The sequence below is a fragment of the Trichoderma evansii genome, assembly GCF_050947405.1.
Source record: "Trichoderma evansii strain SZMC 28006 chromosome Unknown GGI43scaffold_15, whole genome shotgun sequence".
NCBI classification, from domain to species: domain Eukaryota; kingdom Fungi; phylum Ascomycota; class Sordariomycetes; order Hypocreales; family Hypocreaceae; genus Trichoderma; species Trichoderma evansii.
This window is the reverse complement of record NW_028145191.1, coordinates 457,729-479,583: the sequence shown is the minus strand read 5'-3', so window position 1 is coordinate 479,583 and position 21,855 is coordinate 457,729. Positions and strand designations below refer to the sequence as shown.

The 21,855-nt window shown below is 45.4% G+C and overlaps 7 protein-coding genes across 7 annotated transcripts; 3 read left to right on the top strand and 4 right to left on the bottom strand.

Moving 5' to 3' along the window:
- Nucleotides 1-312: 312 nt before the first annotated feature.
- On the bottom strand, nt 313-2,366 carry GGI43DRAFT_423956 (cytochrome P450; the record flags this gene model as incomplete). Its single annotated transcript, XM_083208307.1, has 8 exons — nt 313-528; nt 593-700; nt 798-862; nt 939-1,008; nt 1,063-1,158; nt 1,246-1,870; nt 1,968-2,146; nt 2,253-2,366. The coding sequence occupies 8 exons, from the start codon at nt 2,364-2,366 to the stop codon at nt 313-315; spliced, it is 1,473 nt and encodes a 490-aa protein (XP_083058898.1).
- Nucleotides 2,367-3,378: 1,012 nt separating this feature from the next.
- On the top strand, nt 3,379-4,245 carry GGI43DRAFT_428703 (Alpha/Beta hydrolase protein; the record flags this gene model as incomplete). The annotated part of the gene is made up of 1 exon (XM_083209005.1): nt 3,379-4,245. The coding sequence occupies one exon, from the start codon at nt 3,379-3,381 to the stop codon at nt 4,243-4,245; it is 867 nt and encodes a 288-aa protein (XP_083058897.1).
- A 130-nt stretch (nt 4,246-4,375) lies between these two features.
- On the bottom strand, nt 4,376-6,631 carry GGI43DRAFT_409419 (major facilitator superfamily domain-containing protein). Its single transcript, XM_083206505.1, has 4 exons — nt 6,248-6,631; nt 6,106-6,181; nt 5,704-6,014; nt 4,376-5,630 (listed from the first exon to the last, which is right to left on the bottom strand). The coding sequence occupies exons 1-4, from the start codon at nt 6,443-6,445 to the stop codon at nt 4,539-4,541; spliced, it is 1,677 nt and encodes a 558-aa protein (XP_083058896.1). The 5' UTR covers nt 6,446-6,631; the 3' UTR covers nt 4,376-4,538.
- A 771-nt stretch (nt 6,632-7,402) lies between these two features.
- On the top strand, nt 7,403-10,087 carry GGI43DRAFT_428701 (uncharacterized protein). The gene has a single exon (XM_083209004.1). It carries the CDS (start codon nt 7,427-7,429, stop codon nt 10,040-10,042), a length of 2,616 nt encoding a protein of 871 aa, XP_083058895.1. The 5' UTR covers nt 7,403-7,426; the 3' UTR covers nt 10,043-10,087.
- GGI43DRAFT_97313 (uncharacterized protein) lies at nt 10,088-10,622 on the bottom strand. Its single transcript, XM_083210603.1, has 3 exons — nt 10,456-10,622; nt 10,378-10,395; nt 10,088-10,316 (listed from the first exon to the last, which is right to left on the bottom strand). Exons 1-3 carry the CDS (start codon nt 10,521-10,523, stop codon nt 10,133-10,135), a joined length of 270 nt encoding a protein of 89 aa, XP_083058894.1. The 5' UTR covers nt 10,524-10,622; the 3' UTR covers nt 10,088-10,132.
- Nucleotides 10,623-12,321: 1,699 nt separating this feature from the next.
- On the bottom strand, nt 12,322-14,804 carry GGI43DRAFT_409414 (CFEM domain-containing protein). Its single transcript, XM_083206504.1, has 5 exons — nt 14,036-14,804; nt 13,835-13,970; nt 13,244-13,760; nt 13,028-13,180; nt 12,322-12,972 (listed from the first exon to the last, which is right to left on the bottom strand). The coding sequence occupies exons 1-5, from the start codon at nt 14,171-14,173 to the stop codon at nt 12,522-12,524; spliced, it is 1,395 nt and encodes a 464-aa protein (XP_083058893.1). The 5' UTR covers nt 14,174-14,804; the 3' UTR covers nt 12,322-12,521.
- A 3,658-nt stretch (nt 14,805-18,462) lies between these two features.
- GGI43DRAFT_97288 (FAD-dependent oxidoreductase) lies at nt 18,463-20,712 on the top strand. Its single transcript, XM_083210602.1, has 3 exons — nt 18,463-18,974; nt 19,036-19,236; nt 19,311-20,712. The coding sequence occupies exons 1-3, from the start codon at nt 18,703-18,705 to the stop codon at nt 20,551-20,553; spliced, it is 1,716 nt and encodes a 571-aa protein (XP_083058892.1). The 5' UTR covers nt 18,463-18,702; the 3' UTR covers nt 20,554-20,712.
- Nucleotides 20,713-21,855: the final 1,143 nt, after the last annotated feature.

Here is a 21,855-nt window from a genome sequence, read left to right as displayed (position 1 = left end):
TTGGTATTGATAATATTAATAAATCCAGTAAGAATTTCTATGATACTATAAATATAGATATTAATTTAAAGTGTAAGATAATGGCGGCTATTCATATGGCCTTGCTTAATAGCAGTGTTTGAAGGTGCTGTAGTATGATTTTTAGGCGGCTTTGATAGTGTTGTGTTGGAAAACTTCAACACATGAAGTTACATATTATAGGTTACATAGGTGCCCTCCAGCAATGCTCTGCTGAGAAATTCTACTAAAAACTATTTTCGAATCTGTATAAGCTAGTAATTCGCCACAACATTTAAATCTTGCCCCTAGCCATTACTTTAGCTTAGTTAGCTCGACAGTGACATCCGCAACGGGAACCCAGGTGGTTTTATCAATATCGTATTCAGACTTTCCATTTCTTCCATCAATGATAACGGCCTCGTACTGAGAGAACAAGTGAACAAGAATAGCTTTCACCATGTGTCCTGCCAAGTACTGTCCTAAGCACTTTCGGTATCCCAATCCAAATACGAAGAGATTGTACCGTAACTGAATAAGAAAGATGTGTGTTAATGCATATCACACCGTCTATATCGAATAGATGAAAACTTACGTCTGTTGATTTGACATTCTTGAATCGATTAGGGTCATATTCTTCACTGTTAGGACCCCAGAATGGGTTGCGAACGTTAATAGCGTATGTGTCCACAAGCACCATAGTCTGTTATTTTTGTCATCATATGTTAGCACCGATTTTGAAAACGCGTATAGTACTTTATAAAGTTCAAGAATTCGAGATATCTTGTTTTTATTCTTACATTTGGCTTTACGTGTATACCGCGGAAGTTCTTAACAGTTGGAGCACTCTCACCAATGCTGAAGACTAAGCAGATACAAAAGTCAGTCTCATCTGATCAATTTGATTCCGTCGTGGGAAAAGAAACGAGCGCATTACTTACCTGCGATAGGCCTCAATCGTAGGGATTCATAGTAGCATCGGTGCAGGTGGGTATTGACGTTGGTGATATACTCTTACAGATTATCTTTATGAGCTTCAATTTTTTCTCGAAGCTCTTTCTTAACATTTTCATGATCGGCAATAAGAGTAATAGCCCAAGTAAGAACGTGGGTGGTTACATCCAAGTTTGCAAAGAGCATTTCATCCAGAGTATGTGTCACCTAAGTAAGTGCCGTTGATTAATTTATACTGTATTTGCTTATTTGTTGCAAGGAAAGAAGCTTTGGAGGACTCGTTGAGTCTCTTACCTGTTCTAAAGTAATACTTCTTTGGAGATACTCGTCCCAGTATTTAACAATCGGAACAGGAAGGGCTTGTTCACGTCGAGTTCTGGCCATACGAGTATTGAATTCGGCCCAAGAATCTAAGAACTCCTGAAGCTGGTTGTAGGCAGGTCGGTCAAACCATTTCAGGTACGAGGTACGGTAGAAGCTCCCCTTGAAAAAGAAAGGCAGCAGTGCCTGACGCTTCTCTGCAATCGCCCACAGTTCCTCTTTCTCAGCTTCGTTCATATTACCGTAGACAACTTCGGCGGTGAAAATGAAGGGAAACTTCATAAATGCTGCCATGGCAGGGACAGTAAACCGTCCTTTGGTTTTAGCTACCTCTGCCCCCTCATTCGAAATTGTATGTAAGTTTTCCACAAAGCTTTTGGCGTCTGATTCCGTAACACTAATGCGTTTGACAGTAGCACCGTGAGTAAATGAGGGATCAACAACTCGTCGCATATTTTTCCATTCGTCAAGTGAAAGTAGGCCGACACAACGTCCCAGAACTTTGTCGAAAAACCAGCCAAAGTTGCCATCTTTAGGCTTGGTGTGTTTATCAGAGTCTGTGTGGAAAACCTTAAGATCTTCAGGAGTCGTAAGAACTCTGTATACACGACAACCATTCTCTAATTAGTTTCCACTTACTTATCTCAACAGAAAGAGGTGTTGATAAAGATGAGGGAAGAAATACAAAGACTTACATCTCTGGCTTAGGACCCGCCCAAATTCTATAAACAGGCCCGTATTTTCTCCATTCTTCCGATCTTGCAGCACCATTCAAGAATTTGTCTGTAAATTGGCCATTGGGCCACTGCCATCTAGGACCGGGAGCCGCTCGTCCCGTTGATAACACGCCGCCATTGAAGGTGCTGAGGATGGCCTAAGAGAACTACAGTTAGCTACCAACAGTTCCACATGGAGAAAGCAGCGTATAAAAATCTTCGTTTCCGTGTTCACCCTCATTTTCTCATTGATCGAATACTAACATTTCCAACGAATTCACCCCATAATCGAAAAGTGAAAGTGATTACAGTGGCTAATGATAATGCAACTCCCACAGCCAATAGGCCGGGAGACGTCTCATAGAGTTGAGATATCATAGTGATTGCACTGAGAAAATGCATTACCACATTCCAATCAGAGTACGATATAAGACAGCCGGGTTGAGCAAAAGTTTGAACTTGGGGATTTTATTAGGAGGGCAGGAAGAGAGGCCTGTCAGCTAAGTGACAAGGGTGCGCCATCCATGCATATCTGTCGGCTTAAAACTTAGACCCCAGTCACAACAATGCTGCAACTTATCAGCCAATGCCAAACACCATATTGTAAATATTGATGTTTCTCTCCGAACAAGCCTGCATATCTTATTGCAGGGATTAAGGTAGCTTTCTTACTGTTATCCACGTGTAAAATTAAAATAAGCTGATTTAACACTGGAAATAAGAAGGATTAATCCACTAGCTCATAATAAACATCGCCGAGACTTTTCTGTATACGCTTATACCTATCAGTTTAGCATTGCTTTTACAGAGTCTTGTCTATATATGTGCTTTAACACTTATATATAATTTTTCTTTTCTTTTTTTATATTATTATATATTCACTACTTAGACATCGCCAATATAATATTCCGGAATTTATATATCTCTTCTACGAGCAGCTGGGTAGTTTAGCCTAAGCTTTAATAAAGTAAAGCACTGCTGACAGGAGCTCTGTGGGGAAGACGCAAAAAGAAGTCGCGTTAGCTTTTTAGATCTGACAGTTGTAGGATAACGCCGGAGACATAGCAATCGGCGCTTATTGTTTTAGATTACGGGGAATATTGTACCTGCTGTCGGCGCCTAAGTGTGGTAAGTACTGGGCACTAGAACGCGTCTATTATTATCTCCATTGTCTTGTTGCCGCAGTTAATCAACCCATTGTCATGCTATTAGTGATGGGATTAGGAAGTAAACAAGTGTAGAAAGCCTATGTTACCTCATCTGCTAATATAGTTGCTAGTATTTATGGATAATTCCTATTAAAGACGTTAAAACCAACAACCAGAGGATATGATCAGAAAGCAATTTATATAATTTTTACTAAAGCACAACTCATATTTTCTCTCTCATCATGGCTCAGCCACGCTTTTTGGCAGATGCATACCCTTACACCAAGACCATCAATGGCCAAGAGATTGCATTCACAGACTATGGCTTTGCCCATGACGGGCCTGCGATTGTGGCTTTCTTCGGGTGGAATTCCGATCATCGAGGTTATTCTTACGTCACATCATATCTAATGGAGCATTGCCGTATTATTAGCATCTGCTTCAGGGGCCATGGACCTAACCGTGATAATGTCGAAGATTTTGGGTTCGATGACCATGCCCGGGATGCCCTAGCTCTGTTGGATACGCTAGGCGTCGATCAGTTTATTGTTCTTGCAGCGTCCCACAGAAACTGGGCAGCAATGAACTTGGCTGAAATTGCGGGCCGTGAGCGCTTGCTAGCAATCTTGATCCTGGACCATCTAGCGGTCGATGCTTCTCTCCAGTTCTATGGAGCGTTGAAAGCTCTACAGGGGAAAGACACTTGGCGCCAGGCGACCGTAGCGTTCTTCAAAAGCTGGCTTGGTGGTACCGAAAATGCAAACATTCAGTACCAATGCCTCACCGCCATTGGAGGCTTTGGCTATGACATCTGGGCCCGATCTGGCAGGACGGTTGAAGCAGCATACAGAACCTGGGGTTCTTCATTGAAGAGGCTTGAAGCACTGAGTGATCCTCCTTTGGTCCACCACATTTACAGTCAGCCTGGCAGCGACGAGTATGCGAAGCTTCATCAAGAGTTTCAGCAAAAGCACACTGAATGGTTCACATATGTTAATGCCAAGGGTGATACGCATTTCCCTCACATTGAACAGCCGGAGTTGGTTTTCAAGGAGGCAGTAGCGCTTATGGAAAAGGCTATCAAGCGAGCAGCGCCTACAAAAAATTGAGTGAGAACTTGAAGGTATATGATATCATTAAAACAATAGCCAATCTACACACAGGTACACGTAGAATATATATAAATATATTAAGTTTCTCTATATGCTCATGTTTGAACCCGGTCCCCTTGCTATTATATCGAAGTATTGGCTATTATTATATAAGATTTATAGAGTGGTAATTACATGCGCCATTTCCCATGTTTAAATTTCAAGGTGAATGTGGCGTTGAGTGAGTCGGGATGTTGAAGTTTGCGATGAAGTAAAGCAATGCTATGTCTGTTTTCCGAATTTTAAGAGATCTAAATCTCCTCTGCGTTTTCCCTGTTGGGCTGAGGATGATCTTTTTCAATGATACCTTGATCACCGCTGAGTTCCTGATTGATGTCATATTTCTGAACGAGCAGACTCAAGAGAAGGCCGACTCCAGCCAGTGCACAACACACTGCCCAAACAATACGCAGACTATCCACAAAAGCAACCTTTATATCGTGTTTATCCTGACCATCAGGCATTGCCTTGATGATATCAACCAAGCCTGCTGCGTCTGCACCATAAGCGGTAGCGTTTGCCGCAAGATTAGGATGTTTGAGCAAGTTGGCAACCATGCGATTCTGGAAGACGACTCCTCCAATAGCCACGCCAACAGCCTGGCCGAGTGACCGGAAGAAGCTGAATAGCGCTAAAGCCATAGGAACATTCTCTGGAGCGGTGGCTGCCTGGATGGCTGTTGCTACCGAAGGGAATAGGAACCCGAGGCCAATGCCCGAGACTAGGTTCAAGAAAATCCACCCAGGTATGTTTGTGCCTGGCCTTAGAATGCAGAGCAAACCCAAACCAAGAGTTGCAAGAGCCCAGCCTGACCAGGTAGACCAGCGGTATCTGCCAGTCTTTGTAATAATCGCACCGGCTAAAGCACCAGCAGGCGCCACAGTGAAAGTCTGCGGGAAGAGACATACACCAGTCAAGACTGGAGTGTATTCCTTGACAGCCTGAAAGTACAATGGCATGTAATAGACAATACACCACACAAGTAGACCTGAGAGCGCGGAGCTGAAATACGAGACACCAGCAGTACGGTTGTTGAATAATTCGATCGGAATGATTGGATTATGGGAGATGAATGCTTCGTAAACGACGAATAAGGCAATACCGGCGATACCAAGAATAAGGGGGACTAGTGTCCTCCACGAATCCCAACTATACAGGACGCCGCCCCATGTTAACGGAATAAGGAAAGACGTCGTGCTGGCAATGAAGATAATTGAACCAATGTAGTCGATTCGACGAAGCTTCTCAGCCAGTGATGTTGGAATAAAGTGGAGGTTCATGAAGACAACGACACAAAAAATGCCAATGCCGATGAAAGGGAAGTTGATGTAAAATATCCATCTCTAATATGATGCCAAAAAATGTTAGCTATCCGAAGTGTAGTACATAGAGCGTATGAGTTGCGTGGTTTCTTACCCATGATGCATCGCCTGCAAATGCTCCTCCAATAATCGGGCCAGTCACGGATCCCACGCTCCACATAGCATTCATCAAGCCGTAATACTGTCCTCGATACCGCATTGGCACCAAATCGGCAATAAGAACCTCAGTAATGGCTGAGATGCCACCACCTCCAATACCCTGGATGCATCGGCCAACCAACAACTGACCAACCTTCTTTGAGACACCAGCAACTACAGCTCCAACGAAGAAGAAGATGATAGCAATGATGAAGACAGGTCGACGGCCAAAAATGTTGGAAAAGGAAACAAAGTTTGGTTGGAAAACTGTACACCATCAGATAATTAATCACGCATTCCAGTAGATACGAGAGTTGAAGGAGATGATTGTGAGGGAGAGCCAAAACTAATGACATACCTGTTGCGCATAACAGAAATCCAGTACCAGCCCAAAACGTCTCAATTCCGGAACTATGAAGGGCCCTTGAAATTGTCTGTCCAATGGGTTCTTGCGGTCAGTTAAGCACGTTTTTTGTTTCAATACACTGTTCTCTACTCACCGGCAACGCCACGCCAATGGATGTGCTATCTAAAGCAACCATGAGAGTCAAGACGCAGATGGTAATGAAGACGAATAGCGTGCGCTTTGAAATTTTCCATTCTTGCTTTGCTGGGTCACTGCCACCTTCAGAGTCTATGTTATCACCGGTAGTGAGAACCTCTGGTGGAACAGAGCCTTCTGTTTCTTCTTTCGACATTTTCGTTTACTCTAGCCTGAGGGCGTAGTTGCGCAATGCAGCTGCAGAGGATGCAGATTTTCATCTAGACTTCAGACAAACAGATAAATGCAAGGCAAGAAAAAAAAGGATGGAAGGAAAGGAGGCTGGCTGCTGTTGGTTGTTGGTTGCTGCTATGTCGTATTCGGTTATAAATGAGGAATGAGGCAGTATTGCAGATGAGGCATAGCACGTACGAAGTACAGCCAGTATACCTGATGGCGCCATTGTGTAAGACGGAAAGTCGACGGAAAGTGGTCGAATAGTCCCCGAAACCGTTACTAGAATGGGATAATCGCCGATAGGAACGGTGTGAATGTTGAAAATGATCTAACGTTATGGAATGACAATTAACTACCTGGGTAATAATATAATCTATTTTTTAACATAATAATGCAAGTTAATTATAACTAGTTTTTCTTATAGGATACCATGTTAAGTAAGAATAAAATATCCTACATGGTATAAAAAGCTATTAAGAATGCAAAGTATTTAGTATTTTTTGCTTATTTTTATTAAATATTTTGTTATATATGAACATGTATATAATTAATAAGTATTTTATTAATGAGATAAAGTAATCTCCGTAGTTATCCAGCGTTTTTCCCCTTTAGATTTAGTAATCTATTTACAGTCTGACATGCCTGTGAGGGATTTTATATTTCCGATTATGGAACTAATATTAGCCAATTGTCTCCTAATTAAAGCTTGGCAGCTAGCTTCGAATAAGCCCAATTTGGCAGATTTACTATAGGCGAAATATAGGCTATGGGATTTATATTTGTCTACGGAATCTTCTATAATTGAATGTATTACCTTGTAACTCCTGCTTATATTGGAGGTGACTGGAATATTCTTTTTCTCATTCGTGTTCTCATTCTCATTCTTAGACGATTCTTCCGTTGCGTTTAATTTTAACATTTGCCTGTCAATTCTGTAGCCACCTTGAAAACAACAGACAAGATGGCGGGTTTCACTGACCAAGCTATCACAAAACCTACTACAGTATGTGACCTTGTCGAGCAGTGGGCACAGAGGCAACCGAACCACACTGCCATTTCTTTTGGAGACAGAACAGTCACATATTCAGAACTCGATAACGCAGCAACCCATATTGCTTGGCTTTTGTCTGAGAAGCAGGTTAAATATGCAGATAAGATTCCTGTGCTGGCGCAGAGAGGCCCGGAAATGGTAGCCTGCTTCTTAGGCGTTCTTAAGGCTGGTGCTACATATATTCCTATTGATACAGAATCTTGGAGCGAGGATCGAATCCAGTCAACATTGAAGCGAGTATCTGCTCGAGTTATTTTAAATACTTCTGCAGACGAATATCTTGGATATGAAGAAATTTCGCATACCGAGATTGAGGAGGCCTTTTCGCCGGGCGTAGAGCGACACTGGCAAAGTACAGAGGACCGCCTGTGGAAAAGAATCCAATCCAGTGATCTGGCCTATATAATTTTCACTTCAGGCACAACATCTACACCGAAAGGTGTCATGATTCCACTCAGCGCACTCTTGAACTATGTCCAGCAAGGTCGAGAGGAGACCCCTTTTAATCTGAACGCAACACCCGATGATATTGTTATGTTGATATTCTCGCCGGCATTCGATGCAGCTACCGGTGCTATTATGACGACTCTGTGTAATGGTGCTGAGCTGAGGATTGCAACCACCTCTGATTTCTTACATACTGCGACGCTGTGTACTATTATAGCGTGTACACCTTCTGTTCTACAAACAATACAAGATCCATCAACTTGTTTTAAGTTGCGGACTATTGTGCTCGGTAGAGAAGCGCCGCCTATTGCGTTGGTCCGCAAATGGGCAGAATCTTTGCCAACCTCTACCATCTACAATTTCTATGGACCAACAGAAACCACCATTGCTTCGCTTGTGGCACGGCTCCATGCTGATAAGCCAATCACTCTGGGACGTCCAATGTCAAATGGGCGTGTAATATTGCTTGATGGAGAAACCGAGTCTGATTACGGAGAAATTTGTTTAAGTGGCCCAGGCCTGGCCAGGGGCTATTATGAAAATGAAGCTCAAACAGCCGAAAGGTTTGTGTTCTGGCAAGGTGAAAGAATTTACCGGACTGGAGATTTTGGCCGATTGACAGATCATGGATTGGAGTTCGCTGGTCGAAAGGACAGTTTTGTCAAAAATCGCGGATTTCTTATAAACCTTGATGCTCAGGTGATCCCTATGCTTAGCAACAGCCCCAATGTCATGGCTGCTACAGCTTTCATGTATCGCGGCCGACTGGTAGCTTTTGTAACACCTGAAACGGTTGATGGCGTTACTTTGCGAAAGAACTTATCTCTAGATTACGACGCCTTTATTATACCGGATTTAATTCGCTCAGTGGAATTTCTTCCACTCACTCCCAACGGTAAGGCAGATAATCGTGCTCTGCAAGCGTTATTAGACGCTGAAAGCTCCCAAGCGGTTGACGGCGGCTTATTACAAGATATTTCTAGTACCAACTCAAAGATGGATATACTAAAAGCTGCGCTCTCCTTTGCTACGTCGATTCCACTATCAGATATAATGGATAACAGCTCCTTTGCGGAACTGGGTGGGAACTCGTTGGCAGGGTTGAAGGTATTATCGTTTTTACGAACAATTGGCTTTCATCTGCGGCTTAGCATGCTCTTTGATCTTGCAGATCTAGTTGCTATTCATGATGCCATAGAAAAGCTTGAGGAAGAAGGAGATGTAGCAGATCAAGCACAGACTCCTACTTCAGGGCCTTTGTCAACTCTTCAGGCCAAGATGATTCAAGCAGGGCTTCGAAATCCTACTGTCAATTATATGTTATTACGAATTTCTTTACCTCATACGGGGAAGACGCTGAGTGGTAGCAGATTCCAGTCTGCTTGGCGACGCGTGATTGAGCGGCACTCAATTTTCCGAACCACATTTAATCTGAAGGACCAATTACAGAAAGTGCAACCAGGACTTGATCTTGATTGGAGCAACGAGGAGACAACAAAAGATCAATTACAAAGAATTATCCAAGTCCGTTCCCAAGAGATGCGCAAGAAAATCTCCTACATTGAGCATGAAGATACCTTCGTCCCAATCTCAGCATACCGACTCATTATAGTTCCTAACGTCGGCTCTACGCTCTTATCTCTCGTACATCACAGTATAGCAGATGGTTGGTCATTCAGTGTGGTATTGGAAGAGCTTCGATTGGCCTTAGATGGCAAATCTCTCCCAGATCCTCCACAATTCATCAATATTGCCAAGACTCAAGCGCGACTACAGGAAGATGCCCAGGGCAACGCATTCTGGGAAGCGCTTCTGGAGGATAGTTTAACTCAGCCGCAACTAGCACTCCCAAAACCTCCCTCTGATACCCCAGCGGCCGACTGGTCTAAGAGCCTTCAAGTTAGCCTTAGCTTCACGCCAGAAGAATTGGAAACTAAAGCACGTCTTCGTCGAATTACACCGGCAACGATAATCTACGCAGCATGGGGTCTGGTTCTATCAAACTACAGTTTTACTGATCGGGTGGCATTTGGCGCAGTGTTTTCCGGAAGAAACATTGATACGATGAATGTCGCCTAAGGCAAAGAAGACGGGTATTCTCTATATGAGGGGAGTAATAGGCAACGGGTTTGCCACTTGCATCAATCATCCTACCCCTGCTCTTCTCTCTTACGCTATGGATGACGAAGCTGGATATAATTTCGAATATTGGTGAGCCGACAATGTTACATACGTAAGAAGGTATGTAAAGCACGTTTGTGAGACGAAGAATGTGATGGGCTCGGGATCCTCTAATATTGGGATCTTTTTTGAGGGGCAGGTTGACCGTTCCAACGCCAACAACAGAGTCTCTCTGAGAACTAGTATAAGACGATTCAGCGGTGCCTGAAAAGACCGTAAACTCGGTGAACCACCTCCTATCATTACAAACACTGTTCGAAGCAGTCAGTTTTGCCACGCAAGATACATCTAAAGCTTTGGGAGCAACCCACTGTACGTTGGAGTTGTTGGAGAAGACCCAGTCAGGGCTGAGGCCCTCAGGTGAATCATGCCATGCCATGGCAGGTTTTGAATGAAGTGGGCTTTTGGAGAATAGATGTAAATGAATGTTTGATGTCGTTGATTGCAGATTTTCTTTAGCGGTTCAAGTTAAAGCTGATATGCGGGTTCGGCGGGGTAGGCTAAAGGCGGGGTGGCTTTCAGGTACCAGCAATCTCGAGTGACGTTTTACGATGTATGTGCATTGTTGTAATCGGTAATGAAGCGAATCTCTATCCCTCTATCCTCAATACTTTTGAAAGAATTAAGGGACAGACACTCCTTTGGCCACTTCAGCGCGCTGTGCCTACCAGACATCAATGGTATCACATCTACCTATTTTAGTCTATGTAGCCGGCTCCGCGGCGAATGGATACCTGTCACCTCCACCATTGTCTTGGATTTTAATGGGCCTCAGTACTAGTTACTGATCGTCGGTGCCATCAATTTCACTGCTTTAGTTGATTCTGCTAGACTGTATATGCACAATTGTGGGCTTGTTATCGTGACTTTGGCTTGCCTTGATCAAGGCCTGGGTCCCACGGTTTGTTCAAAGATACATTTGTCAGGGTTTGAGATACAGTGCTGCTCAAGGTAATCAGCAAAACAGTGTTGAAAGTGGCAAGAAGAGACATCTATAGTCGAAAAGGGTATTTATGTCCCTCTCTATGCTCCTCAGCAAAGCTGGCGTCGAGACCTAGTGGGAAACCGATAATGGCGTTCTTCGGCCAATAATTTTGAAAGTAAAGAAAATCCCGCAATGTACTTCAAGTTTCATAGCGGGGCTTATAAAAAGCCTAGTTGTTCGAGTAGCCATAACTGATCAGTGACCCATTTCACCATAATGCTGACTGGGTCCCTTTGTAGTTTTTGAACAATCTTGAGACGCAGAAGTGCGTTCTTCATACAGTACACTCCGTCCATTTGGCCATGACCAGCATGTTATACAGTACTGTATCTCTCCTGACAGAGAATATCTTCATGTTGCTAGCGCCGGGATTATCCTTTTGGATCCGGGCCGCAGCTTCAGTATATTTTATACATATCCGGTCCAGATCAGCCAGATAATATCACCAGCAATTTGTGTGCACAAATGCTCCTTCAGGGAATGCTAGATGAAACGCCAGATAGATGCGGGATTATCTTCTTCTAATGGCTCGTCTTATCCTTACTTTTGTAACATTGTTATCAAGAGTTTGCCACAGCATGCCTAGCTCATGAGAACCCAGCCAAAGCATCGCCAGCATCTGTCCAAGTAGACTATACTCAACATGCCAGTTCATGAGATAGTCTACGTGAAAGGCATTGATTTTCTATGCTTAGATGCACTTTTCAGGGTGATCGGTAACAGCAATCTATATAAATCGTCGGACGGTTGATCAATATCCGGAATCTCCACACCACAAACACAACATTTACCCAGAGGTGTTCCTATGCTGCGACATACTGTATAAATCAAGCCAAAGAAGCGCTTATTTAGCATTACTTCTAAAAGAACTAAATTGTGCTCTTCACATATATCACATTATGCTTCAGAGTAGTTTCAGAATGTTCTAAATTTATCTGCCAGTCGCTAAAATGGAACACAGTCTAAAATTATCTACTTGTTTCACCAAATCTAGGCTAACGATCGTAAATATAGCTGACTGCTCGCAAGGGTTTCCTCGATAACAACATCGATGCGTCAGAGAACGAGTGATTATTAGCCAGCCACACTATTGCGATATAAAAAATCTCTCTATGATGAGATCTCGCAAGCTACTCTACGAATGGAAGCTCAGAATCGGTGTCATCGTGTCTACCACGGACAAATAGATGTAATTGCTAGAGGTTTTGCAAATTATCGCCGTAACAGTTTATCTCGCTCTTGGATACTGCAGAGCTGTGAGGAATACCAGACAAAGCTTTTTTAAACACATGGCGGTTTAGAGAAATATAGAATGCTTAATATATACATAATAAAAAGAAAAAAAAAAAAAGCTAGCCTCTATACATGAAGGTCCAGCTAATATTAAATAAGTTACAGTGATACCTCGCTTGCGCTATTTACACTTCGTGCACTGACTTCGTGCGCTGATTTTCCATGCGCTTCTTGCATCCTTACCAATCTGGCCTCATCCTCATCGCTATACCGAACCTCATACCTTGTCTCAAGTTCAATCCCATTATGTTCTGGGCGACTTTGAGATTTGGCGGCAGAGACCAGTGTCTTTGCTCGACTGTTTGCATGATCTGACTTGCCATAGCTGTCAGGGTAGTTTTGGTAGCCACTCCTCTTGTGCGATGATCCGCCCAAGATGGGGAAGAGACGGATCAAGAACAATCGAATAGATGGCAGGCAGGTACAGATAATACCAATATTAATCTCAACAGTGGACCAGATAGAGACGTCAACTTGGTCGAATGTGGGATTGGCGGAACTACCAAGGTTCACAAGGAACTGGAGTCGGACAATACTGACAACTGTGACACTTGGGTTCATGTTAGACAAGAGGTTGTCAACTGCCGCTGTGAGTATATACTTACAAGGTACCAACAAGGAGCATGATTGCTACGCCGACCTTCTTCTTCCAGTGGAGGTTGAGGTTGCGGACTTGCCACATGGGGATTGCAATCATCCAGATGTCCAAGGCGATACTGACTGCTGCGTTTGCCCATCCGATAGCATTACTGTTGAGACTGTTCACTATTAGCTAGGTGATCCAATGGAGTGATAGAAGTTATAGAAGAGCCTCGACATACCATTTACCCTTGTGCTGGCCGTCCCAGCCTGTCCAGAAAAAGCTGATTGGGGTACACTGGAAAGCCGCAAGAAGCATAAACGAAAAGCCAAAGATACCATTAAAGACAACGGTGCCCCACAACAGTTTCCTGGCCGGTCCTGGGAAGATTTGAAGATAGAAGAACAAAAGCGTCATCTTCAGAAGCATAACCTGGGCAAAGTATAAAATCTCGAGGGTGTAAAAGAATACTCCGAACCGAGTAATCATATCGAACGGCAATGTCCAGATGTCCTTGCCCTCTCCATTTCCACCAGTGCCTCGAACGTTCATTACTGAAGAAGGGATACCACATGCGAGCGTCACGAGAATGGCATAGTCGTCCGCAGCGAGACCCAGTCTCAGGCCAATCTTGGAGCCGATACGCAGGACGACGATAAAACCGGCGATGACACCGAGCACGATGGTGACATTGGCGAAGATGGGAGTCTTGTTGCGGATGGGAACACCACAAAGTGTGTTTGTCGCATTTTTGGTGGCTATCAATGAAGTGTTAAACAGGAAATTCCCCTTTGAAGTAATGTAGAGAATGTGCATCTGGCAGGCAACATACTTAAGGACTCCCGGACCGTACAGGTACCTGCGATGCAGATTGCCGATGTTGATTGAATCGTCTCGCTTTCACAAGTACACTTCACATCGGTTGGACTGCAGGTGGAATTCGCAACTGCCGACGCAAGACATTTTTGCTAATCTTTTTAGTACAAACTCAATAAAAAGGAAGGAAAAAAGAAGCAAAAAAAAGACAACATACTGCACATAGCGGCAACGCGGCAAGGGGATTGGCAGCGGCGGCGGCGGCAGTCGAGTTCTCAGCTGCCGAGCTGTCCGCTGCTAATGCCAAAGAAAAGGCTCCGAAGAGCGCCAACAAGAGGTAAGATAGCAACCTCATTGTTATTCCTGATCCCCGGTTTTGACTTCGAGATCAAAGAAATCTTTCGACCAGGTAGAGGGGAAGAGGCCAGGCGTCACCTAAGGGCGAGCAGAGTAGACATATACATGTACTCTTGAGGCACGCCAAACCACGCAGTCCTTGTGTCTGCTTCAACTACACGGTATGTTTCCAAAACTACGGCGCCATCCCACCCCCCTTTATGTCACAGATGGGGTAATACATATACTAGTAGTAGCTGTTAACGTCGGCATTCGCATTCCAGTTAGCATATCGAAAGTAAGAGCCTAGTATAATTAATACGCAGCATTAATGCCTTAAGGGACGGGCCTAATTCAGCCTTCGACCTAGCCTCTACGACGACTCTGCACTAGCATATCCCACGTAAAATGATAGAAGTCCTGCAAAAAGCAAGCACTTTACAAGCTAAAATGCCATTCCCACGTGCATTACTCGTACTAGAGAAGCCCAATAGTCTGGTTGAAGCCTGCATTAGTTATAAATGCCGAGTTATTTGGGGTAATATGGGATATCTAAGCGAGGTGAGGAGGCACTCTTGCAAGGGCGTGCAAGGGGAGAGAACGTGATTAATCGCAAAAAAAAATAGTTAGCTGATAGAAATCCCCGTCGCATACAGGCCCCCCCTGATAAGCGGGGGAGAGAGAAGAAAAAAACTAGGGAACATGACTGGGATGTCATTCATAACTAACTTCTGCAAGCCTCAATATTTTAGCGTCCGCCCGAAGCAGGCTATAGGTCCCGAGCCCTAAGCTGTATTCAATGCTAGAGAGACACTAAACTCACGGTACGACGCTGAAGATTCCCCGTGAAACGCTCGGTGGAGTTGTGCAATCTGCAGCAGGAGAACTCCTGAGGCCCTGAAATTCAGATGACAGGCTGCAGGTGCGTGGTTCAAACTGAAGATGCATGAAGACTTGTCAGATTAGACACGTGTAGTTTCAAAATTAACTCGAGTTGCTTCACCGAGTCTGCGGTTCCGCATAATGCATGTGAGAATTAAATCCCCTAAAGCTAACTCTATTGCCATGCTCCGAGACTTGGCTTTTGCTTGGCTGCGTCTGGAATGCTGTCCCTCAGGTACATACAGTTAAGGTACCATCGTTACAAATCATGATGCACGAGTCATCTACAATACTGTACGTCGCACAGTATACCGGATATATCAATAACACTGAAGGATTCCTTTCATCAACGCCTAGTTGGCGCGAGAGTTACAAAAAGGATAAATGCTCGGCTCTATCCAAGTTTCTCTCTTTCCATAACCGCTCCTAGAGGTCTTTGGATACGACCCAGGACGGGCCCCTCGTGTTATAGTTCCTCTCGGGGCTAGAGGCCGTCTCCGTTAGCTTCCGAGACCTTCCCTTTCGGTCTGCCGGGCCTCAAGTGTCAACACAACACCATTAAACCCACCAAAAAAAAAAAGGGAAAAACCAAACTAACTGGGCCGCCATAGCAATTATTGGTATTGCAAACACCGGCTTCCGCGTTTGAATCAATTCTTCGCTCCCGCAATTCGGAAAGCTGTCAGCAGCCCCGGATCTTCGTGCAGAAGGAGATCTGCAAAAGATCGGCGGCGCTATGGGAGCTCGCGGCCCATGATGATCTTCTCATTCTTTCTCTCCACTGGAATCTCATTCGGAAGCCGGAAATCATCGACGCTAATATTTCGTGATAAACCTGTCAACGTTGACTGCTATAGCAATCATTATTCATATTTAAAAATCAGACACCTGGATTCCCACGGGAAATCCGGCCAAGTACTAAGATTAGCTAAAGGTCACTATTTTAGTAGTTATGTGCACTCTTTGATTTTCTCGCTTAGGATTTTCTCAATGGGAATGTTAGGCTATCGGTGTTTGACATTAGTCATTCAACATCGGCAAACCATCTCGTAATCTCGTATAGCCGTTTACCTTTGTCTTTTTATATCATCTAGTGTCGCTTAGTATGGGAAGTAAAGCTGAACATTGACCCTAGATTTGTTGACATGGACATGGGCCTGACAGTATTCTGTGGTATATTTCTGCACTCTGTGCTTGATCATTCTAAACCAGCCAATTGAGGCAGTCCTTTATCGTCGACGGTTATTATCCCACCCAAGGCCGGATCTTGGAATTAATAAGAACGAGCAAGTGATAAGAACTGTGTCCATTGCCAGTATATATGTATCTATATCAGGAAACTGTCCCAGCAGTGGTTCTTTGATATCATGCAAACCCCATACTCTAGCCTCGTAGAAATGCAGCACTTAGAATCCTTTCAAAAGTAGGCCACCCTTTTCTTCAACGTTGTTATGCGGACTAGCTAATAAGATAAATAAACATACTGCCGCAACGTGGTCGAGAACTCAATCAAACCACGATACCGGCATGGGGGTTCATCCCTGGCCCAGATGCCAAGGGAAGCATGACGGGCGCGGCTGGGGGTGCAGGGAATATTTCGAGAACTGATCTAGGGGGGATGAGATATGGCCCGAAGAGGTTGCAGCCAGGGGATAAGAGCATATCCGGCTTCACACAGAAAGATCTGGAATGAACCGTCAAAGGTGCGCGGGCATTTGGATGGCGATTGGATCTGGCTTCCAAAATAAGACCTAGACGCAACCTCACCGGATTCTATTGAGTCAGGGGGGCAAGAAAAAAATTGGCCGATCGAAGGTTCAGCTGGCTAGGGCCAAAAATGTCTCCTTAGGAAGGCTGAAATGCGCGTTCTCCCCATCCATAATATCGCAAGAAAGCGGCCAAGATTTAGAGCCGGCGCAGCTTTGAGTATTCTCCCTTGCAGAAGGCTTCTGGAACATGACCTACGAAGTATTTATCTCATGCATCTATAAGGGCCCTCTTCAAGCCTCACATGATCATATTCGTGGGGACACATTTTGAAATTCGCCAGGGTGCACAGCGTAGGCATTTCTCGAATCGAACAATGGGGCCGTGAGAACCGTGAGGGCCATGAAGCGATTCTGCATGATACGACCAGGGGAACATCTCCTTGAGCCGGAGTATGTGTCAGCGGCATATTAGCAACGCGAGTTTACAACTTCGAGACATAGGTCTGCTTCTTAGTCTGGCAAAGTGCCCGCAACTAAGACTTGGCACAGACTTCCAAGGTTCTTAGCCTCTTCTCACCACGCGAGGCCACATTGATGCCGGTGAGGTGGACCTATCTAAAATAGGAACTGTTCCCATACGTACAAAAAGACCCTGTCTTGCCTCTTCAGCGCTGTGAATGTACGAGTGAGCAAGTGGCTAGCCACGGCGAAAGATCCCTGTCTCCACGATGGTGAGTGGGTTTTTGGTCTTATGGAGAAGAGCAATCTCCCAGTCTGTTGGGAAGTGCCACTTGACCTTACCAAAGAACGCAAGAAGTCTACCCCACGTAGGGCCAATGCCTCCGAGCAGCCGTAGTAAAAAGGCCATCGCAGGCAAAGCTGAGGATTTGAAAAATTTTAGGCCATCAGCTGGCTCCATCGTCTGGTGTCCAGTAGCTGAATTACTGCCGAGCTCCTACGCTATAAAAATCTTGGCGGCCTAGGCGGGAAAATGGCAAGGGCATCATTCGCCTCCATAAAGCCTTCAGAAACGAAGCGGTATAAACTAGTGCCACCATCTACATCATGGGTGTGTGTAGCCGACCTAGCCCCTGGCAGCTGCATGGAAAGGGGTTGGCTCGCATGCCTTTATCGTAGATCGGGCTTGGCCCCAAGACGGGCTAAGCACCAATTCGGTCTCAGGTCATGGAGCGATGCTACCATAGCTGAATTCGGTGCATCTCCGAGGACGGCTGAAGAAACCCAGGAGGGCTGCGCCGCACGTCCGCAATTGCTACTGTAACGAACTGTCAGGTACAGCAGAGAGGCGAAAAACAAAAGAATGGCCTACGTCTACTTGGGATTGAGCCGAGATATCCATGTCAAGCTTGCAACTGGCTGCCCAATGCCTACAAGTGCGAATTGTAAGCGATTTTTAGAGAGCACAGTGGTTGAAAATCTCATCAGCGCTAGGAAGCCATCAGTAGAATTAGAATATAATTGAACAAATACGGCAAAAACAGCATCTTGGTAATCCAATCTACTACCGGTATAAACTCCGTATATGAAGAAGCCAAAAGACGGTGGATTGGAATGCTAGTGGCAGTGACACGACACACCGTTACTAGTGCCACACGTGTCCGGCACGATTCTGCTGGCTAACGGCACAGACTTCTCGTCTCGTCCCAATTGTCGCGGACTTGGCCGTTGGACAGACCACTACTCCACCCAACCGAGGCATGATTCTACTATACGCGGCACGCCGGGATGCTACTCTCACCTGTTATACAATCTCCGGGCTCCAACGTCTCCATAGTCGATAGTATGCAATAGATTTATCCACAAAACCGTACGTATATACTGTCGGGCAACGACACATCGCTGGTCGTGATAACTTCTTGCTCAATCTCGAGTCTCACCAAGCCATTGCGACGCCTAGGAAAATACACGGCGCCTAGGAGATACACAGAAAGAAAAGATGAGACTATCGCTCGCGGCCACGGTCGCGCTGCTGGCTTCTGCGCACGCACAGACAGCTTCCACAGACGCTACGACTGCTCGCCCTTCGACATGCCGCGTTCTTCCCGGCGATGCTGCATGGCCATCCACTGCCTCATGGGCCGCGCTGAACAAGACACTCGGCGGTCGCCTTATCGCTACTGTCCCTCTCGGAACACCATGCCACGACCCGGAATATAACCAGGCCGTTTGCGCGAACTTGCAAGCCGCTTGGGAGCTGCCGCAGACACAGTTCGTACATCTAGTTTCTGAATGCGCGACGAATGGAGATTTAATAGGATGTGATATATAGCTACGTGACGTCGTCGTCGGTCATGCAACCCTTCTTCGCCAACCAGAGCTGCGATGCCTTCACCCCCGAGTCACAGCCTTGCCTTCTGGGCAACTACGTCAGCTACGCCGTAAACGTCTCATGCACCGCTGATGTGTCCGCCGCCCTGGCATTCGCTACCAAGTACAACATCCGCGTCGTTGTTCGCAACACTGGCCACGAGTAAGTCGATTTCACTTTTGATTTTGCAGCATTGTCGTTGGAAGCATAATGGGCTGATAATTCTTTCCATCTAGCTTCTTTGGCCGTTCTACCGGTGCTGGTGCCCTGGGCATCTGGACCCACAACCTGAAGAACGTCAGCGTTCAGCAGAACTACTCCAGCAAGTACTACTCTGGCCCTGCGATCACAGTCGGTGCTGGTATCCAAGGCTTCGAGATCCTCGAGGCTGCCCACGCCAATGGCTTTGTCGCAGTCACTGGTGAATGCCCTACCGTTGGTGTCGCCGGAGGTTTCACCCAGGGCGGTGGTCACTCTGCTCTCAGCACCCAATTTGGTCTCGGCGCCGATCAGACTCTTGAGTTCGAGGTTGTCACTGCTGCTGGCACTGTCCTTACTGCTTCTCCTTCCCAGAACAGCGACCTGTACTGGGCTCTGAGTGGAGGCGGTCCCGGCTTCGGTGTTGTCACTTCCATGACCGTCAAGGCCCATCCCGAGACTGTCGTCGGTGGTGCTCAGATCGATATCTTTGCCGCCTCTACCACCCCCGAGCTCTTCAACCAGGTCATTTCCGAGTTCTATGCCATGATTCCCACCATGATTGATCAGGGAGCCATGGTGGTTTACCTTATGAACAACCAGATCCTCGAGGTCAAGCCGATTACCGTCTGGAACTCTACCGCCGACTACGTCGAGAACACTATTCTCGCTCCTTTCACCGCTTTGCTCACCCAGCTCGGAGTTCCCGCGACCATCAAGTACACCGAGCTTTCGTATTTTGACCACTACGCTACCTACATGGGCCCTCTCCCCTATGGAAGCCTCGATGTCGGTGACTTCAACTACGGCAGCAGGCTGATTCCCCGCAGCGTCATCGTCAACAACAACAACGGTCTCCAGGCCGTCATCCAGAACCTCACCGCCGCCGGTGTCGTTATGGCTGGTAGCTCCGCAAACTACGCTCGTCCCGCCGGCGTTAACAACGCAGTCCTCCCCGCATGGCGAAACACCACCATCCACCTGCAGATTGGCACTCCCTGGAACAACACCGCCCCATGGTCACAGATGGTTGCGGACCAGAACACCATTACCAACGTGTATATGCCTCAGCTTGAGGCTGTGACTCCCAACAGCGGTATCTACATGAACGAGGGTGATTTCCAGCAGCCCAACTTCCAGCAGGAGTTCTTCGGTTCCAACTACAACACCCTTCTTGCTATCAAGAAGAAGTACGACCCCAACTCTCTCTTCTGGGGCAACCGCCTCGTTGGCAGTGAGGCCTGGACCGTTGCTAACAACGGAAGAATGTGCCGTACTTAGAGAGCCCTTGATTGAGCGGAGGATGTTTGTATAAATAATTATTGTTAGTTGCATAGATGGAGCCAGCGTGAGCTACGGATAATAATTTTTTAAAGTTAATATAAAAAAATTTAAAATTTAAAACAGCCAAGACCAATCAGTGAAATAGCAGAAATAAACGAAAGGCCCCTTATAATTGAGGAATCCCTCTGGTTGTAAGGAAGTCAGTTTATGCACTATTTTCTTTCGCTTCACTATCATAATTTATTATATACATTTCTATTTCACTAGACACTCGATTGCTTGCTGTCCTTTTCGCTTCTTAATGATTGAGTAAGAGGATTTTTTTCTCGGGAGTCTATTATTCTTCAACAAGCCTCGCTAGAAGATTTACCCAATGTGGGTTCTATGGTGAAGAGCAATCCAACTTGACAGATACGAAGTACGTACCACCCATGAACGGACGAGCAGGGGTTTAGCTAAATAGACCGGGGCTCGGATTCATTTCGTCAATACCCGCGGTAGGCGCTTTTATAGCCATACCTCTGCTGCTGAGGCTCTGTGGCTAGCACATCGTCCTTGGTAGGGCTTTCGCCTAACCTAGAGGAAAATATATACCACGTAGTTTTCATATAATATCATTATCAATTGCAGTCGAAATTTCCATGTCTATTAAAGTTATATGCATATTTCTAAGTAGAGTAGTAGAGAATACAATTCCTCGCTACTTATTTGGCAAACTCCTACGTCAACGCAACTGGAGCATGCAGGAAGCCACTTTGTTCGTATGCAGTGGTTCTACTATTAAACACAGCCATTTATATCTTAGCTAAGGAAGCATGAACAAAGATAAACTGCGCTACAAACGATGAATGACAGCTCTTACAAAGGCGCTAACTTTTCTTTTTACCTGAATTTCTTCAAATTCTTGATAATTTCACACTACGCCAGCTTAATGTAGGCACTGCTATTCCATAGCTGAGATGCAGCAAACACAATAAACCTCGATCTCGCAAATCAAAAGGCATTGCAGTGAGAAAGAATGGATAATGATAATGGAAATACGTTGGCGCTTAAACGTCCTAAGTGTTCTGGTGCATAGCATAATCCACTCACAGAAAGGTTTCTTATGCTGCTATTGAGAATACGTGCATGAAGTTAATCCCCGTTATAGAACCAACGCACTTAAATTTCTAATTTTTCCCAAGTCTTGCGCTGTATACTACTGCCGTTTTTATCAGTGTGTATCGTATTTGAACATCTAAATAGAGTTTTTCTTCTCCTGCTTTTTGCTCAGAATGTAGACAAAGAGAAATTGGATTC

Bases quoted from the DNA above. Each gene is read 5' to 3' on its own strand.
- GGI43DRAFT_409419 (XM_083206505.1), bottom strand. From the start codon at position 6,445: ATGTCGAAAGAAGAAACAGAAGGCTCTGTTCCACCAGAGGTTCTCACT. The intron at 6,015-6,105 runs GTATGTCATTAG...GATGGTGTACAG, and splicing joins ATTTCTGTTATGCGCAACAG to TTTTCCAACCAAACTTTGTT. The intron at 5,631-5,703 runs GTAAGAAACCAC...GCATCATATTAG, and splicing joins TTGCAGGCGATGCATCATGG to AGATGGATATTTTACATCAA.
- GGI43DRAFT_428701 (XM_083209004.1), top strand. From the start codon at position 7,427: ATGGCGGGTTTCACTGACCAAGCTATCACAAAACCTACTACAGTATGT.
- GGI43DRAFT_97313 (XM_083210603.1), bottom strand. From the start codon at position 10,523: ATGGCATGGCATGATTCACCTGAGGGCCTCAGCCCTGACTGGGTCTTC.
- GGI43DRAFT_409414 (XM_083206504.1), bottom strand. From the start codon at position 14,173: ATGAGGTTGCTATCTTACCTCTTGTTGGCGCTCTTCGGAGCCTTTTCT. The intron at 13,971-14,035 runs GTATGTTGTCTT...TAAAAAGATTAG, and splicing joins CCGCGTTGCCGCTATGTGCA to CAAAAATGTCTTGCGTCGGC. The intron at 13,181-13,243 runs GTATGTCGAGGC...AATAGTGAACAG, and splicing joins GGCCAGCACAAGGGTAAATG to TCTCAACAGTAATGCTATCG.
- GGI43DRAFT_97288 (XM_083210602.1), top strand. From the start codon at position 18,703: ATGAGACTATCGCTCGCGGCCACGGTCGCGCTGCTGGCTTCTGCGCAC. The intron at 18,975-19,035 runs GTTCGTACATCT...TGTGATATATAG, and splicing joins TGGGAGCTGCCGCAGACACA to CTACGTGACGTCGTCGTCGG. The intron at 19,237-19,310 runs GTAAGTCGATTT...CTTTCCATCTAG, and splicing joins GTTCGCAACACTGGCCACGA to CTTCTTTGGCCGTTCTACCG.